The sequence below is a fragment of the Malaclemys terrapin genome, chromosome 9 (assembly GCF_027887155.1).
Source record: "Malaclemys terrapin pileata isolate rMalTer1 chromosome 9, rMalTer1.hap1, whole genome shotgun sequence".
NCBI classification, from domain to species: domain Eukaryota; kingdom Metazoa; phylum Chordata; order Testudines; family Emydidae; genus Malaclemys; species Malaclemys terrapin.
This window is the reverse complement of record NC_071513.1, coordinates 81859356-81878843: the sequence shown is the minus strand read 5'-3', so window position 1 is coordinate 81878843 and position 19488 is coordinate 81859356. Positions and strand designations below refer to the sequence as shown.

The 19488-nt window shown below is 39.5% G+C and overlaps 1 protein-coding gene across 1 annotated transcript; it reads left to right on the top strand.

Moving 5' to 3' along the window:
• Positions 1-1890: 1890 nt before the first annotated feature.
• Positions 1891-19482, top strand: SLC33A1 (solute carrier family 33 member 1). The gene is made up of 6 exons (XM_054040045.1): positions 1891-3228; positions 7027-7217; positions 7988-8172; positions 9552-9669; positions 10585-10800; positions 13837-19482. Exons 1-6 carry the CDS (start codon positions 2460-2462, stop codon positions 14002-14004), a joined length of 1647 nt encoding a protein of 548 aa, XP_053896020.1. The 5' UTR covers positions 1891-2459; the 3' UTR covers positions 14005-19482.
• The last annotated feature ends 6 nt before the right edge of the window (positions 19483-19488 follow it).

The window sequence follows — 19488 nt, the reverse complement described above, 5'->3', positions numbered from 1 at the left end:
TCAGTATTGTTTATCTACCTTTTAATATTAGATATATTGAGTCATTTCAAATTACAAGGTTCTGATATAGTCAGTTTTACATGTAGCTGCATGGTTGAAGGACTACTAGGTGAAATTGTATCCACTGAGAAATTTCTTGTCTCCTATATTAAAAATGAGACCCTGGAATACATTATACTAATTATATGAGTGATATTATTAGAAAGTGTATGTGTATTCACATAATGGCCTTGCCAGCAGAGAGACTGGCAGTCCCCTTGCACTTCTTAAAGTACCCTTCTGACTATTTTAGATCAATATCCAGTTCTTAACCAGTCAAATTGCAATATGTCTGTGTTGGCTCATACAATTGAATTGTTCACTACTTCTTTATTTTTCATTGGTGTGCCCCCAAATAGAAACCTGCTGTGGGGGCTCTAGAAATATTCCTAGCCAGACTTTGCTTGGATGAAGAACCAGGCTCCCCATGTTCGGTGTCAGCATCTGTGGCCACTGGCCCCCCCTTTGCATTTGGATTATCAAGATCAGGAACCAACCAAAGATAATGCTCTTAAGGGCCAAGTAGGATCTTTTCTGAATTCTAAATTGGAGGGCTCCTTAAATACATCCAGACTCTAGAAGGGTTGGACTTCCTTCCCCTAATCCTCATGCCCCCACCCCCCCCCCCCATCCTGACAGTATTATAGAAGGTGATATCACTTATCTGGAAGACCCCTATATCCCTGATTATTTTTAAGGTGGTGCCAGGGAAGACAAACACAAACCCTTGAATAATGACAGGTTTCAGAGTAGCAGCCGTGTTAGTCTGTATCCGCAAAAAGAACAGGAGTACTTGTGGCACCTTAGAGACTAACAAATTTATTAGAGCATAAACTTTCGTGGGCTACAGCCCACTTCTTCGGCTGCAGACTCCAACGAGAGACTGCTGAGCTGGAATTGATATGCAAACTAGATACAATCAACTCAGGATTGAATAAGGACTGGGAATGGCTGAGCCATTACAAACATTGAATCTATCTCCCCTTGTAAGTATTCTCACACTTCTTATCAAACTGTCTGTACTGGGCTATCTCGATTATCACTTCAAAAGTTTTTTTCTCTTACTTAATTGGCCTCTCAGAGTTGGTAAGACAACTCCCATCTGCTCATGCTGTCTGGATGTGTGTATATATATCTCCTCAATATATGTTCCACTCTATATGCATCCGAAGAAGTGGGCTGTAGCCCACGAAAGGGACAAGGCCAGCTACTCACCCCCCAATTAATGGGATAAGTAAGGGACAGGGGGGTAGGCAGAGGTACCCACGGCCACGATAGACCATGAGAAAACAGAGGCCTCAAGAGTGGGGACTGCAGGATATTAAAGAAGCCAGGGCAGAGAAAGGCCTTGGACAGGGAGCAGCTGGTAGGGGTATGTGCAGCTGGAGGACATGTTGGGGGGAACCCTTGAGGAAGGCTGGAGTAAGAGTTAAGAAGGTCTCTAGCTGTGGGAGGGAGAAGGGTGGGATCCCCAGAATGGCGGAGTTGGAAGCTGGGGATGTAGAGCGGGGGGGTTGGAGCGGTGGCAGCCGTGCGAGAGCAGGAAAGTCCCACTGGTAGCTGAGCGGACAAGATGCAGAGCTGCAATGGTTCCTAGAGAGGCCGGCGGGGGCGCTGCCGCAGAGCGGAGAGTAGTTCCAGCAGACGGCCAGAGGCGGCGCTGCTCCGTGGCAGGGTGTGGAATGCTATTAAACAGAGCGGCCTCGTTTGACCCAAACGTCACCCGCCTCCCCACCAATGGGATGGGACCACGCCTGCTAGGCGCGGCAGACGCGAGATTTCCGCTTTTTTCCCCTCGGAGGAAGCTTTGTGCTGGCGAGTATTTCCGGGGGAGCCATTACAGGACGGACCCAACCGGGCAGGGGAGCCGGAAGTACTGCGCTGAAGCCCATTGATAGCACTCGGGGGGGCTTGGTGAGCAGCAAGCGGCCGGTGCCGGACCGGAGAGGGGCGACTCCTCCGCGAAGATCCCGCGTTGGCGAGAGGAGCCGTAAAGGGGAGCGACCCCCCCCCGCGCGTAGTCGCTGACCGACCTCTTTCCCCCGCCCCCCGGCGGAGCGGTGGCCCCTCGCAGCGCATACACTTCCCGGCAAGGGGAAGAGCTGAACTTCCTGTGCCTTCTCGCCACGAAAGAGGTACCCACGGAGTGAAGACTTGGTCCCCCCAAGCCCGGCGAGCAGCGGGCACAGAAACTCCCCTGCTCTGTGGTGGGGAAAGCTGAACAGCCCCCTGCCTTGAAAGCCTGTGCCTGGGCGCGAGGAGAGTTGCGCATGCCCATCCCGCGCTGGCCTGCGGTGGGCAGAGCTGGGAACTTGCGTCCCAAGTGACTTGCAGTGGGCAGGAGCTGCTCTTTGCCATTGTAAGATTGTTGGGGAACAGTGGATCCCCTGTCCAAAAAAAATCCGGACTTCGTGTGCAACATGAGCCCAACCATCTCTTACAAGGACAGCAGCCGGCAGCGCCGGCCTGGCAGCTACCACCAGTCCATGGACATGGAGATCAAGCCTCCACCACCAGCTCTGTACATGGATAATCACACTGAAAGACTAGGAGAAGATGACACAGAGGCACTGCTCCAGGAGCATAACTCACCATCCTACATGGTGCCCCGGGGATATCGGGCAGAACTGGGTAGTATCCTGCTCCTCCTTTTTCTCTATGTACTACAGGGTATCCCATTGGGGCTGGCAGGCAGCATCCCACTCATCTTACAGAGCAAGAATGTCAGCTATAAGGACCAGGCTTTTTTCAGCTTTGTCTTTTGGCCTTTCAGTCTCAAGCTGCTCTGGGCCCCATTGGTGGATGCAGTCTATTTCAAGAGCTTTGGCCGCCGCAAGTCCTGGCTTGTGCCCACTCAGTACATCCTGGGGTTTTTTATGATGTACCTGTCCACACAGGTAGACTTCCTGTTAGGCGATGTGGAGGGCAAGAGTCCTGATGTGGTGGCCCTCACTGTGACTTTCTTTTTGTTTGAGTTCCTGGCCGCCACACAGGACATTGCTGTGGATGGCTGGGCACTGACTATGTTGTCACGGGAAAATGTGGGCTATGCTTCCACTTGTAACTCTGTTGGCCAAACAGCTGGTTATTTTTTGGGAAATGTCTTGTTCTTGGCCCTTGAATCTGCCTCCTTCTGTAACAAATATTTGCGGTTTCAACCTCAACCCAAAGGAATTGTTACCCTTTCAGGTATCATCTATACTATATTGAAATTCAAATCATGATAGTGGTAATGGATTTTGGAACCTTCGATCTCGGTTTGTTTTAAAGGTTTGAATGTTATTCAGGTTGAAAATGACTGGAAATTGTTTGGTCTAGGTGAAATGTGGGGTCTTAATCTAGGTCCCAGTGCATAAATGAGTGCAATTGGCAATCTCTGTAAAGAGGCTAAGAGGGAAGGTCCCTACCCCTTAAACTTAGAGGTCATCTTTCTAGCTCAGGGTTAAGGCATGCAAAATGTTTTGAGTATAGAGGAATTTCAGAGTACGTCTTCACTCCTTGCCGTATCGGCGGGTAGCAATCGATATATCCGGGATCGATAGATTGAGTCTCGTTAAGACGCGATATATCGATCCCTGAACATGCTCACCGTCTACTCCAGAACTCCACCAGAGCAAGCGGCAGTAGCGCAGCCGACGGGGGAGCTGCGGCCGTCAATCCCGCGCCATGTGGATCCCAGGTAATTCGATCCAAGATACTTCGACTTCAACTACGCTATTCACATAGCTGAAGTTGCGTATCTTGGATTGATTCCCCCCCCCCCCCCCCCCAGTGTAGACCAGCCCTCAGTTTTCAGAGCTGTCAAGTCAGCACTACTTTGAATTTTAAAGGTTTATTCTGTTTAGATCAAAATAATTGGAGGCTATTTTGAGCTGATCCTCTTCTAGACAAACATAATCTTTTTCTTTCTTGCTGTTCTTTCTCAGGATTATAAATCATATTGCATTTGCATGAACACTGTTATTCCTTTTATGGTAGCCCCAAAAATATAAATGTTCAGGACTAGGTATGCTAAGAATCTTTCAAGCCATATTAGTGGAAATGTAAATAACTACACGTCTTTTAAAAAACAACAACAACAACTCCTTCCTGCAAAACAGAGTATCCCTGAATCATGACATAACAGCCAGTGGTATTGTCAGTCACTAGGCTCTGCATTTTTGTTATTGGGTATATGTAGGCTGCATTTATTATGTATGTTGACCAGGAATTTCAGAAGTTGTTAAAGCATAGATGTTTCGTATGTGCTGTGACAAGCTTGACCATTGGCAACTAAATTTTCCAAGGAACTTGGATAGCTCAGAGGATCAGAATTGGGAACTGTTCCAGGTCACTAGTCCAGTGTGGCCCTGGTTGGTAGTGAACTGAAACTTTTAACATGGGTTGGCTATTTGAGTTGGATAGTCACTTTTCATTTGTTGCTATATCACAAAACCACCACCACATTTGGCACCCCATCTGGCAGCCTCAGCAGAACCTGAACTCTCCTCTAGGGATGGGCTTTCCAATTAAGAGTTAACAGAGGTTCGTGCTGTCTGTGTTCTATGGATAAATGGGGGATGTCAGTCTGCAGAGTGTTGAGCTGGTCCCTTACCCAGGCACTAAAATTCTCATGGTTATTTATTTATTTAAAGTTAATGAATGCTAATTTATATAGGAAAAATACTATCCTATAGTGACAGTACTGCTCTGGGTGTTGCATACATGCCAACAGGCTTGTGTGTACACTTACCAAATGGAACTACATTTCCATGGTTTGGCACTCTGTTGTTTTCCACCCTGCAGCTTCCTTGTTTCCCCAGTTCTGACACTTTTCTGGCTCCTTCCACCATGATTTTGTGACAGGTTGTTCTCCTTCCAAGAGTTGCTGAATAAGGTTGTGTGCTCCTGCTTTGTTAAGGAGGTTCAGTTCTGCTCCACATACCCACATTGTTCAGGTCATCTTAGTTTACATGAACCGTATTATTTACAAAAGAGATCTGTGACTATTACGGAAGCATTCATAAAGAAAATAACCAAACCTGTTCAACTTGTCCTTGAATGCTAAATTGGATGATGGTGGGAAAGGCATGTTACGTGGATACACTTAATCATCAGCTAGGGAAATTTACATTTCTTAATGTTCAATCTCTCATCAAAATAAAATTTACACTGTTAGGTTTAGAAATAATACTTCTTTCATTAGTGTACTTCCTTGGAAGTAATCAATGTCTTAAATGTTTGCACTAGCAAGAAACGGTAGTCATTTATTGGTTGGACATAATTTTAATGACTGTATAATAGGATTCATAAGGATGATTAGATTAATAACTGCTTAATTGCCCCAATATGTTTCACTGAACTTTTATCATCATGGAATACTGTCACTGAGTGTAATTTATTTATATGCTCTCCTAAATACAGGCTTATTAGCCTTTAAGTGATATTTTAAAAAAGATTTTTCACATTTTTCTCCATCTGCATACTGATCAGCAGTGGACATTTTGGATGGAAGGATGTGTTACTTTTACCAAGTTATATTTAAGCTTTCCAATCTTAATTAACAGTTCATTGATTTTTTGTTTGTTTCTGCATACTTTTCTTAGCTAAACTAATCACTGCAGCTGGTGCAAATTGAGAGTATTGACTTGATTAGAAGCATGTGTATAAAATAGGAATATCTTTGTGATTACAGCTTTGAGCATTATCTCAATCCTAGTAAATTGGTCTGTTATCACTGCAGTAGCGACTCTCTGCCCTGTGGCACCTTTTTGCACTATTACCACAGTGCAGTTTTTGTACATGCTGTCAAGTTGTTGTGCCTGCACAATGAAAACTGATACTTTACATCATATAAAAGATCATTTGAGGGCCCTATGTTTTTTTCTGGAGGAGGAGGAATTTAGGAAGTTGACTAACTAAATCAACAATGCAGGCTTGTCAAACCACATGGCTTTTTCTATTTTATTGAAATATTTGAAGCATTATGGAAGCAGCAAATAGGAGAAAACAGTTTAAATTACCTTCTTCTCTCCCCTCTGACCGAGAAATACTAAGATGTGGTAAAGATGTGCTCTCTAGGTCCTTCATGCTTTGTACTGGCTAGTTATATGTCAGGGGCCTCTCTGGCCCTTGGAGTTGTCAGGAATCAGGAGGACATAAGGGTGGCTTAAGGCTGCCTTACCCTTTTCCCTGTCTATCCTACACCTCTGAGAGGCACAGTACAGAATATATCCTAGGAGAATTAATTTACAGTACTTGATTGTTTTAATAATTCAGAAAGTTACCAATCTTTTCCTTCCTTCTAAAACAAAATCTATTAATATAATTCCCCCTCCAATGACAGTGCAAGTATTGTAGTATAGTGACTCTTTAATTGACTGTTTTGTACCATCTTTCATCTGTGGATCTTATGCACTTTAAACTTAAATCCTTGTGATATAGGTAAATATAATCCTCATTTTGTTGGTGTAGAACTGAGGCACAGAGAAGTTATACTGTGTATCCTTGAGCTAATGTCAGTGATAGAACCAAGAATGACGTTCAGAATTCTCATTTTCCCATTCTGTTCTCTAACCACTACACAGTGCTTTTTCCTTAAAGTATTTTGAGCTCTTCTAGGATAAAAGGCTGTATATACATTTAAAATTCCTTAAAAGCGTATATTTTAATTTCACTTTTACCCCCAGATTCTTCTCCCCAACATGCTCACTGAACTAACAAATATACAAAACATCCCTGTAATGACACCAGTTTGCCATTTTCCCTCCAGGTAAAGTGGAGAACAAACAGATTTAGGAACATTTTATGTCCGTTTTGGGGGTTACATGAGTTTTAATGCTATTGCTACTCATGATTGGTATGATTGTAATTCCCATTTACTATTACTACTGTTTACTAGGTATCTGTGTATATTCTTGAAGAATAAGTCAATTTCCCATATTGAGCTCCTAATTAACAATGTAGACAGTGATATATTTGAATTATGATAAGGTAATTTAATTTCAGATTTCCTATTTTTCTGGGGAGCTGTCTTCTTAATAACTACTACTTTAGTGGCCCTCTTGAAAAAGGAAAACAAGGAAGTAACACCATCAAAAGAAGAAACAAAAGGCATCACTGATACATACAAACTGCTCTTCTCGATAGTAAGAATGCCAGCAGTTCTTACTTTCTGTGTCCTGATTTTAACAGCAAAAGTGAGTAAATATACTTATGAATAATAGTTGATAACCTGTGGGCCATGTTTTCAAACTGTATTCACCTTTCATGGCAGAAAAGGGATTTTTTTTCACAGTTTACATGTTGCAAATTATCTGAAGTGTGCATAATACATTTTTTTGAGTAGAGTTGTACAAAAGACTTGCATCTAAACCTCCTGTTTTTAATGTTTTGATATGAATTAGGTACATTGTTTACAATATGTAAAGACATTTTTTAAAATTAGAGTTGCAACACGATTTTCTTTGGGGTTTGTGTGAACTTCTGATTGTATCTCCAGTATATTGGCAAGGCTGTTTCCTCTAATTTGGAATTCTAAAATCTAATCTGCAATTTGAAGAATACTTGGGTATTTGTAGGGTCTTTGGAATTCTGTGGCACTGTAGATTTAATTTCTGTGGCAAACAAAATTGTGCAATGGAGGTTTCCACAGTTTTATATTGATAGTCTTCATTGTTACCTGCAGCATTCATATGACCAGGAAATTTGTTGCTGCTTTTAACTTCCTCACTATGGCCTTGATACTACAACGAGCAGTGTGCAAGTGCAGAAGTCCTCCCATGCAGAATTTGCAACAGGACTGGATCTATATTTGGAAGTGAACTATAGGGGAAAAAAGGCAAATTGTAGTTCATTTTAAGTGCCAAACTACTCGGGGATTAATATTTGGAGAAATATAATTTTGATAGTCTAGCAAAGTTTGTCATTGGCTTTCAGGTTTTTATTCTCTTTATAACTTACATTGCAGGTTGGCTTCTCAGCAGCGGATGCAGTAACAGGACTTAAATTGGTGGAAGAAGGAGTACCTAAAGAACACTTAGCTCTACTAGCTGTTCCAATAGTACCTTTACAGATAATATTGCCTCTGATCATCAGCAAATACACAGCAGGTCCACAGCCACTGAACACATTTTACAAAGCTATGCCTTTTAGGTAAAAAAGTAGATGATAGATTTTTACTTTCCATGTTTATACAATGTATGTGAATTGTATAGTCTGAATAAATAAAAATAATGTGTTGTACTTTTCAAACATACAGACATAAAGAAATAGGCAAGTTAAGATTCTCATAGTAAACTTGCCCACATTTCAGGGCCCAATTTTTCCCTCCAATACATCTGTGTAACTTCTGTTGAAGCCAGTTAGTGTTGGGCATGTATATTTGAAATCAGAATTGTGCTTTTTTTGCTTTAAGCAAGATGTACATCTGGCAGTACAGAGTGATATTCTTCCACCCTTACTCAAGTAGTACCTTACTCTCCATTTTTTTTCACTAAAGTCAGTGGCTGTATTTGTATAGCAAGGTACTTCTCAGTGTAAGGATGGCAAAATCTGGCCCATAACTAGTAATCCAAAATATTTCATCTGCTAAATCCTACTTGATATACTCCATCTGCTAAATCCTACTTGATATACTCATGCTAGTAGTCCCATATACCTCATTGGGTTCAGTTGTGAGAATAAGGGAAACGGTTGTCAGCCTGTTTATGCAATATGGGGGCATCAAAGATGAGAAACTTAACATTTGCATTTTATGTCTCTTAAATGTCTAAAATTGTCACACTGTAGTCTAGTTGTTGATACCTTTTTACATTTTAGAAAAAGGGAATTAGATTCTGCTGATTTCACTTTGTACTTCCATGGTTGCAGCACTGTCAAACAAATGGATCTCCACAGTGATGAAACAGCACAAACCTCATCTATGCAACTAAGAGCAATATTGTATATTCAGTAATTTGCTAAATACCAAAATTTCAATTTTCTGCATATTTTTTCAGGATATATATGTATAAAAGTCTTACCTTTTTTAAACTGCAGGAAAAAAAGAGTATCTCTTGCTCTTGAATAACTCAAAAGTGAGTAAATAGTTTTTGCTCCAAATTTAAAAAAACAGACAGACCCTTAGCTAAATTGTGTGGTTGTTTTCACCCAAAAGAGAACTTTTCTGAAAGTAATGAGCATTTGAAAATGGAGAGGGTTATTTCTGGAGACTTTCCATAACCTTAGCTATACCATTCACTGCCAAGCAAAACTAGTTTAGTATGAAATGTTTACAACTTCAGTTGCTTTTATATTTATATGTAGTCACATGAACTTAAAAACAGTTTGTGTCGATCTTATAATCATTTTAGGTATATTTTAAATAGATTTTTACTATAATCTTTCAGATACATTGATTCATGTCACTAACTATTTTAAAAAGCATCTTTGCTCACACATGAATGCTGTAGGTTTTCCAAGTTATGCAGTGATTCATGCCCACATATTTAAATTCAGAAGCTAGAATTAAAGGCTCTTCCCTTTTGTTACAGGTTACTGATAGGCTTGGGATTTGCTCTTTTGGTTTGGTGGACTCCTAAAGTACAACATGAAGGAGGATTTCCTATCTATTACTATATTGTGGTGTTGCTGAGTTATGCTTTACATCAGGTAACAAGTTGCTACGTTTTGTTGTCATAAAGATAGAATTTTTCTGCAGGGGGCATGCGTGGACTATCTTTATAACTCATTCTCTTGTAAAAATATAATTATCTGGCTTTGTCCTCGTCTTAATTATACTGGCGCTCTTATAATGGGAGATTGAAATAAAGTTATAAAATGGAGTTAACTAATAAATAGGATTATGAGATGGAGTTAACTGAATAACCAAACCCATACAGTAGAACAGATCAATCAGCCTGCTCATAGGATTTCTCTTTGCTCTAGTGTGGTGCATCAGAGACTTTCTGCCACACTTTTATTTGCTAGCTCAGCTTTTTTCCTCCAGAAATTATTTTTCTGAAAGTGAGCTAAAGAAACCCATTTGAATGGGAGTCGGGGGAACCATTTGTGTTTGAGTCTGACCAACACGATGATCACCTAGTTCCATAAAAGTACACAGAAATTAATGTGAGATCCCTGCCCTAAAAAGCATATAAAGTTGCATTTTATTGACTGTTAGGAATAGCACAATGGGTTGAATACAAAGCCTGTTGACTTCAGTGTGCTTTGAAACGGGGCCAGTGTTTGTGAACTCTCTTTAAAATAATCTGATTGACAACCTTAAATTTATTAAAGCATATTCAATTTGATCTGTCATACCTGAAATCTATTTCAGATAACTCCAAAATATCTGAGGCTGGGTCTACATATGTCTGAGCCAAAGCAAATAGCAAGATTTCCTCCTGTTGTTGAATGCAGACAAATCCTGACCACAAAGAAACTTTTCTAGTGATTAACTGCACAGATCTCTAGAAGAAGAACTGCAATAATATAAAATAAATGTTACTATATTTCAAGTAATTTGTTTTTAGATTAAAAACAGTTAAGAATAATTGAATCAATTTTATTATTTTCCCCCATCAGATTACGTTGTACAGCATGTATGTTGCTATAATGGCTTTCAATGCCAAAGTTAGTGATCCACTGATTGGAGGAACGTATATGACACTTCTAAATACTGTGTCGAATCTGGGAGGAAACTGGCCTGCCACGGTAGCTCTTTGGCTTGTTGATCCACTTACAGTGAAAGAGTGTATAGGCGCACAGGAACAGAGTTGTGGAACTACAGCTGCTGCAGAAGTAAGTTTGGAAAGTGTGATGGTCTCCACTCTGATGTTGTCTAAATATTATAATAATGGTTTCTCTTACCGTGTCTTGCACATTCAAAGGCCTTCAAAATGTCTCAGAGAATCATAGAAGATGAGGGTTTGAAGAGACCCCAGGAGGTCATCTAGTCCAACCCCCTGCTCAAGGCAGGACCAACACCGACTAAATCATTCCAGCCAGGGCTTTGTCAAGCCAGGCCTTAAAAACCTCTAAGGATGGAGATTCCACCACGTCCCTAGGTAACCCATTTCAGTGCTTCACCACCCTCCTAGTGCAATAGTGTTTCCTAATATTCAACCTAGACCTCCCCCACTGCAACTTGAGACCATTGTTCCTTGTTCTGTCATCTGCCAGCACTGAGAACAGCTGACCTCCATCCTCATTGAAACCCCCCTTTAGGTAGTTGAAGGCTGCTATCAAAAATCTTTTCTGCAGACTAAATAACCTCAGTTCCCTCAGCCTCTCCTTGTAAGCCATGTGCCCCAGCCCCCTGATCATTTTCGTTGCCCTCCACTGGACTCTCTCCAATTTGTCCACATCCTTTCTGTAGTGGGGGGGCCCAAAACTGGACACAATACTCCAGATGTGGTCTCACCAGTGCTGAATAGAGGGGAATAATCACTTCCCTCGATCTGCTGGCTCCTACTAATGCAGCCCAATATGCCGTTAGCCTTCTTGACAACAAGTGCACACTACTGACTCATATCCAGCTTCTCATTCACTGTAATCCCCAGGTCCTTTTCTGCAGAACTGCTGCTTAGCCAGTCAGTCCCCAGCCTGTAGCGGTGCATGGGATTCTTCCATCCTAAGTGCAGGATTCTGCACTTATCCTTGTTGAATCTCATCAGATTTCTTCTGGCCCAATCCTCCAATTTGTCTAGGTCACTCTGGACCCTATCCCCACCCAGGTCCAGTTGCTTTTTATATTAAACTTCCACTAATATGAAGTTTGATTTTTTTTTTCTACTGTTCAGTTATTAAACACACACATATTGTCCTGTTAGAAAACTACAACTTCAGGATGTTTACTTCTTTCTTTATAGGGGAGTGGGAGGAGACTTCTCAGGGATGCGGTGAAAGACTGGATTAGTAGCAGGAGTACAGAGGATGTGGTTGCACCCCTCAAGCCTGGGTGGACCAGGATTTTTTACAGTTTGGAATGTTGTGATTAGGTGCTTTTTATTTATTTTTGGCAGGATATTTCTCCCCCCATACCCCCCATATTTCTTTTCCCCTTTTTCCTCCTCAGTGGGTTTTCTGTTTTATCACCTTCTGATTCTTTCTAATTTGCCTTTTTCTTTACTCCCCCCATTTTTGAACATCCCTTCTTCCTGACCATTTGATGTTTCACTGCTTCTAGGGCAGTGAAATTGGCTCCACTCCCACTCTCTCTAATGCTCTCATGGATGTTCTGAAGAATAGAATGCGCTGTGCTACTGCACACACAGTAGAGCAAAACAGCATAAGCACAACTAAAAAAATTTGGGGAAATGAGGACTTCAAATTCACGTCTTTGCTGAAGCAAGAAATAACTGTCATCTTGTAACTCACTTGCTTTAGTCAAACCCCTGGGTTTTTTGCTCATGGCTCAAACTTCACCATAGAATGCTCTTATGTATTTAGAATACTGTTTGGGCTGTAGAAGCATACCAATTTCACAAAGCATTCTAGGGATATAAATATTGGATCCAAACAATAGGTATGGAGCAAAGCAGGATTTCTTTGAACCAGAGTAACTCTCCATTCTGGAAAAAATTGATTCCAGCTCTGAGAAATCTGAGATTCCTGGGTATACCTCTCTTCATTCCTGTTACTAATTAGATCTCCCATCCTCTCGCCCTCCTCCCTGAAGTAGGTGAGTGAATCTCTTCCTCCTCCAGTCTGTTTCCACGTCTCCCCCATTTGTATCGCTTCCTTTTGCTTCCCTGACCACAAGTTGCTGGTCTGGACAGCACTTCAGAGAAGGGAGTTTGGTTTCAGTACTTTCTCATTCCTGTTAAATGCATAGTGACTGCACTGAATTTGCACTATAAACATTTTTTTTGGGGGGGGAGGGAGAGAAGTGTTTTTTAAAAGGTGTGCTCCATAGGCATAGCCTTAGATACCAACAATAGTTGTAGACAAAATGAATACATAATGTTGTAGATCTGCAGACAATATAATAAGAGGTCTGTAATACAGTATAATGCAAGAGTTTGAATTCTAAAAATGAGTCTAGGCTTCTGAAATATGAACATTTTTCATGGGCTTTGGAATACTGATTGCAATTTTTCCATCTGTATGCAATGCACAAGCTGGGCATAGTGGTTTTTGGTGGGTTTTTTTTTTTTTGGTTATTGAATTGATCCCCAAGGCCCATATGCTCCCATCATCAAAAGCACACGAGGAGAGAAGGCAATTTAATAAACTCTGCAGGGTTGTTGACCATCCAAGAGGAAGGAGTGAATAATGAAGTGGAATCCAAAGATCTGTGGGTAATGAAGCCCCCAACTGAGAGGATCATCGTTGTTACTCATGGTTAGCTCACTGCCCCATAAAGAGGGATTCTCTGACTAAGGTTTCCCCTCTGTGTTCCTTGTACTCATGTTCACATTGAATGCCAGCCTGTGGCTGCCCTCTGTGACCCTACTCTGGAGGAGGGAACACCGATAACTGTGGCAGTTGCTGCTGCTGGAAGCAGCACTGACTCTGCATGAGTCTTGGTGTAGATACTTTATTGTATTGGGGAAGATATACCTCTCTGTGTGGCTCATTTTCCTGTCCTGATCCTGTTTTTCTTCTTGGCCAAGAAACTAATGGGTTTTTTTGCAGGGGAGAGGGGGTATGGAAGGGGAAAAGGCAACTATGAAGGGTAGCATAATTGGGCATCTAAAATGTGTGCTTATATAAAATATAGTTAGATAACAGCAAAATCCTTTCTATATTTGAATGTTAAGCACTTGTCTCACTGTAAAGAAATACTGGTCAAATGTTTCAATTGTTTAATAAATATGTTTGTTTCTCTCACAGCTCTGTACAAAACTTGGTGGCTCTTGTGTTACGACCCTGGATGGTTATTATGTAGAATCCATAATATGCGTTGCTCTGGGATTTGTCTGGTGGTTCCTTCTTGGGCCAAAACTTAAAAAGCTGCAAGATGAAGGACAATCTTCATGGAAATGCAAGAGGACCAATTGATGTAATTTAAATACTGGATGGAACTAGCAAGTCGTTAGAGCTTAGTTTTAGTGCAGAGACATTTCATACTCATTAAACAGGAATATACATATTTTTAAAATGCCAAATGGTTGGGAAAACTAAGACCACTAAAAGTGGCATTTGTGTATGTAATACCATTTGCTCTGTGTGAAAATCTAGTTAAGGTCAGAAAAGTAATTCTCAAAAATGGCAAGTTTGTACTACACATTTATGTCCTCTAGCTTCAGAGTCATGGCTGCCTTTATCTGTTTAGACCAGCAACACTTAAATTGCAGTGCAGTAGCTATAGAGGAGCAAACTGTTCCATATGTATATATCAAAATCAGCATTTTCAGCTAAGTTGTGTTCTCTTTTTAAAAAAAGAAAGTTAAGCAGAAACAATTTTGGCTTGATCAATTAACAAGTTGGCCTTGGGAGTGCTGTAATTTAAAAGAATATTTAATTTGTAAACTAAGCATATATAAAATAGCAGTGATTGAGGAAGAGTAAATGTAGAACACACATGTCATTTTCTTATCACTTTCCTGACCACAACCACACTTCAATGGTTGAAACAGTGTGTTTAAAAGCCTCTTTTAAATGTATTTTCTGGCTTTTATAAGCTTTAAAGATTTATAAGAAACAATATTTTTTTATAGATTTGAAAGGTTTTTAATTTATTGTCTCTTGTTTCAAGGCACTTTGTTTCAAAAAGTAGATCAGTTTTTTTTTTTTTTTTGCAGTAAAAGTAGTATGAGGTGGGATTTATGTGATGAGTGCTGCACAGTGCCCTTAGTAAGCCTTGAGTGTTGAAGGGTCAGATCGAGTGTTGAAGCTTTTGTGTGTTAAAGGCTAAGCTTCAAAATAATAAAAGCTGGCATAATCCTTACTGGGTTCTGTTCGCATTTGTGAGGGAGAAATGTGACTGGCTGTGTAGTTCTTGTATTACGTGAGAATTGGAACATACAGATTAAAAAATGAGTGAGAAGTCATAAACATTTATGTATAGTCTAAAGAGAAGGGTGAACAAAAGACATTCAGTGCCTTTGAAAGATGTAGTCTGTGGTGATGATAAAATTGCTCATTACAGCACATTAACCGGTTAAGAAATAGGTTGTAACTAACTGTACAAACATCATCTATAACAATTCCTTCAAAAATTCATAAACTGGTACTTTCTAATTGAGATTTGCTTGCTACATTCATTATCAGCAGATGAATTAGTTTCTTGAGTGCCTTAGTTATGCACAGCGTGCTGTATATCCAATGAAAAGGCACTTGTGTATTTTGTCGGAGGTATGTTATACATCATTACTTCAATTGAATAATATTAAAAATACCTTTTTAAAGGTGATAGGTTAATATCTGATTCTCTATAATACTCAATTAAATATCAGATGTTCCACCTGTCTTGTGTGCTTTTAATATTTTTAAAGAAAATAATTTTTTTGCTGACATAAATTAACATTAATTCTTGATTCTAATTGAATTAGGATTAAACATAATGGTAGGGTTTTTATTCAGGTCTGGGGAGTAAAAGATTATTGGTAACAGTTGGGAGAGAAGGGTGGGTGGGTTGGTTGGTTTGTTTGAGTACCAAAGATTGCTCCCCTACCTCCTTCCACCCTCACCCACAATAAAAAAATAAGCTTGCATTTGGCTGGATGTCATCAGAGAACACAAGTGCAGAATTGAGATATAGCTGGAGTTCTGAACTCCAGTTTCCTCTTGCTGCAGTGTGTTGGTCCAATTTAACAATAGCATATTATCTGTATCTTAATTCTCTTAAAATAACTGATTAAGAAATCAAGCCTACTGACTTGAATATAAAAGCACAGCTCTCGCATGAAATATTTTCATTTTCCAAAATCTTTAAGATAAAGTTTAAATTATTTGGGTTAATTTAAATCCATTGCTGTCTGCTGGATAAGTGCAAACAGAACATACTGCCAGCTTTAGTAGCATAGAAAAGCAGTTGTCAGTTTTCAGCCATGACCAAAAGTCCTCTAATGGCTTGAATATGGCTTTTACTTTTTGCCTGCTTTTGCAAAAACTTATGGACTGCAGAATATATACAACTAAATGCAGACATTTTTCCAGTTGGCCCTCCTTTTGCAATTCTGTATTACTGTTTTTACATGTGCCAAGATGATTTATTAATAAAATATTTTGTATTTGAAGTAGCTTAATCATCAGAGCAACTTTGCAATTTCTAAATAAAACCTAAAACCAAAATCAATAGTAAAACAAAGTAATGTATTTGAAATGTACTTTCTTTAGGTAAAAGACATAGTTTAATAACTACTTTCAATGTCTGGTCTGTCAAATGAAGGAATATCTTGTGCTGTGTTTTAACATAGCTTAAATTGGAAATGCTGCAGTTATAACGTTTGAGTGGCAGATTGCTAAATGATCCTGTTAATGGTACATGCTTTCTCTCTCATAAAGAGGAATACATCTAGATGTGCACAGATTTCAACTGGCATGATGAGAAAACTTACTACTTAATATTTAAATGGGAAATTGGAGAAAGTGAAGGACATTCTAGGTACTATTATGTGGAAACATTGCATAATGTAAATGGGTAAATATATTGCCTCTTAGTCAATAGATGTTTTATGGCACCAAGTAAATAAACTTTTTCCCCCAGTATACCTAGGGAGCATCATGACTAGTGATCTTTGGACATGGGCACATCTAACTCATTAGTCTGAATCTAGTTCTGGATTGAAGTGATCAGAAGTCATTATCATTTATCGTCTATAATAAGGATATCAGCCAAATAAGTTGGTGTTCTCAGACCCTTTCTTAGTAGGTAGGTGGTCTTGTCATAAATATCAAGCACTCTTGTTTGGCAGTCACAGCAAAGAGCTGAAGGATTGATGGGCCATGTAAACTGAAGTTATCTGCTTTGTTTCTAGATATCTCTCCAGAACAGCGTTGAGGTGCATTGGTTGGGCAGCGTGGGAATGTTCTTGTATCCATTTTGTAAAGAGATTTTTTTATTATTATTATAATAATGCTGTCAGTCCAATACCCTTTCACAAGCATTTAAACTTTTTCCTCTTTTTAAATTAACAATTAGTGTCTCAAGTTGCTTAGAAATACTTTATTCTTAACTAGAACTCAAGTAGATTAGGGCTATTCCCAACTTTTGTCATCTACCAATAATAGCGAGTTTTCTGCAAAGTTGTAATATTTCATTGTAGTTTTGTGAAATTACATTAAAAGCTACCTGAAAACAAACACCCCCGTGATCTGAAATATGGTATAAATATATAACTGACTGATAAAGGATGGTGTAGAGATCTCGAGTCTTGATAAAACAGAACAGGGAGATGTTAGACTGGGGTTTCTCAATTTTTATGAGCCAGGCCCCCTCCGCCCCCCAACTTTTTTAATATTGAAGCCTCGCTTCACAAAATGGGATTTTCTAATATAATCAGGATGGAACTGGAGCTATTAATATATTGATTCTAATAAAGGAGATGCTACTTTACATAAATCAGACAGCAAGATCAACAGACTAATTGTGCATAGGCTAGGAAACCTTGTAAAAGCCTTAACCTTAATACCCAGGGCAGTATTTCTCAATGTCAGCATCGAAGAGTGCTAATGGGCGCTGCAACCCTGTGTGCCAGGTCACAATGCGACTTGTTCAAATTTGGCCCCCAGATGACTTTCTGTCATGATGGAGGGGTGGCCAACCCGAATTTGAGTGGCTGCAATCCTGTGTGTCAGGTCACAATGTTGCTCACTCATGTCGTCATAATGCCACTCATTCAAATTTGGCCTGGCCCTCCCTCAGGATTGAGGGGTGGCCAAGCAAAATTTGAGTGAGTGGCACTGTGAATGAGTAAGAAGACTTGCTGCTGGCCCCACCCCTATGTTGAGAACTGCTGTTACACTGCCTATGTAACAGAATGGATCTTATTGCATTAATCCAACCAACTTTTTAGGATTCAATCCTGCAAGGTGCTGAGCACCTTCAACCCCCATTTGAAGACTAGGAGTTGAGGGTTTGCAGCATCTTGCACGAATACTCAGAATCTTGCAGGACCCGTCAATTTTGCACATTATCTAAAGCTATGGCAAAGAGATGCTTTGAAGGCTGTCTGTACATGGTTGGGTGTGTGATATTTTATAATTTATTAAATATTGTTCTGATATAAGTATCTACCTTGTAATTCTATCATGAAAAATCCAGGTTTAGAGGATTTATATTTTGTGAACTCAGCTTGATTTTTTTTCCACTACAAGTTAATTGAAATGTTGTAAAATGTTCAAATTTAATACAAATTTCAAAGAACATTTTTTCCAGTGAAAATCCTATAATACATGGTAACTTCTAGTTCATGTTACTAGATCTAAGAGGCTGAAATCCATTGTGTGAAACATTTTAAATTTGAACCTTCTACATAGCATTAAAAGGTTCTTGATACAGGAACATGAACACTTTTTTTTTATTGTTGCCTTGGTTTATAAGTTTGACTGAACTCTGTACTGTATCTGAAATGTCAGGACCATATTGGTATTGTCTAATGTACTGATTTTTTCTGAAGAAGCCTACAACTAGTAATTTGAGATAAAGAACTGTAAGATATAAAAGTGGACCATTAGTGGGTTATGATTACTTCTGTACTGTTTACACAATTCTTAATGAAAGCTGGTAGAATGTACTGCATAAATGAACCTCTTCAAATTTAGCACTGGGGAGACACAATTTCAGCAGTTGGCTGATATCCAGGAACTCTGGTTAAGAATGAATTTATTATGAAATTCAGTTACTGTTGAATTATTATTGCGAAAACAATAATATATGTGTATGCTGGAATATTTCAAGAAACATGTTTTTCTATTAAGTGTACTGTCCTGGAGATACATGTTGTTAAATGGGGAGATTTAATAATTCTATGTAGTTTGCTTATGATACAAGAGAAATAAAACACACACTACTATTTTAAATTATTGTTTAAAGTAAATTAAAGTGAATATTAATCTTGTTAAACTGGAACAAAATTACATTGGAACCATAACTAAGATGCCCAGGGACCACTGCAAATGGCTGATTTTATTTAAAGTTACCTCCAAATCAATTTTGCTAAAATGGAAAAACTATTGTTTTAAAAAATATTTTTGTTAAAGGATTTATTTTTGTTTGTAATGCTGTAGCTATGTTGGTCCCAGGATATGAGAGAGACAAGGTGGATGAGGTAATATCTTTTCCTGGATCAACTTCTGCTGGTGGAAGGGACGAGCTTTTGAGTATCAGAGTTCTTCAACCTGAGGAAGAGCTCTGTGAAACTTGAAAGCTTGTCCCTTTCACCAACAGAAGTTGGTCCAGGAAAAGATATTACCTCACCCACCTTGTGTCTCTGAGTTTATGATGTCTGGTCTGGGACTCTTAAAATTTGTTCACAAGACACCAGATGGTTACTTCCTTGCTCATCATTAAAATACGAATTTATGGAAACTTTAGACTGG

Coding starts and splice junctions, on each gene's coding strand:
- SLC33A1 (XM_054040045.1), top strand. CDS start 2,460: ATGAGCCCAACCATCTCTTACAAGGACAGCAGCCGGCAGCGCCGGCCT. Junction 8,173..9,551: donor TACAAAGCTATGCCTTTTAG/GTAAAAAAGTAG, acceptor CTTTTGTTACAG/GTTACTGATAGGCTTGGGAT. Junction 9,670..10,584: donor TGAGTTATGCTTTACATCAG/GTAACAAGTTGC, acceptor TTCCCCCATCAG/ATTACGTTGTACAGCATGTA.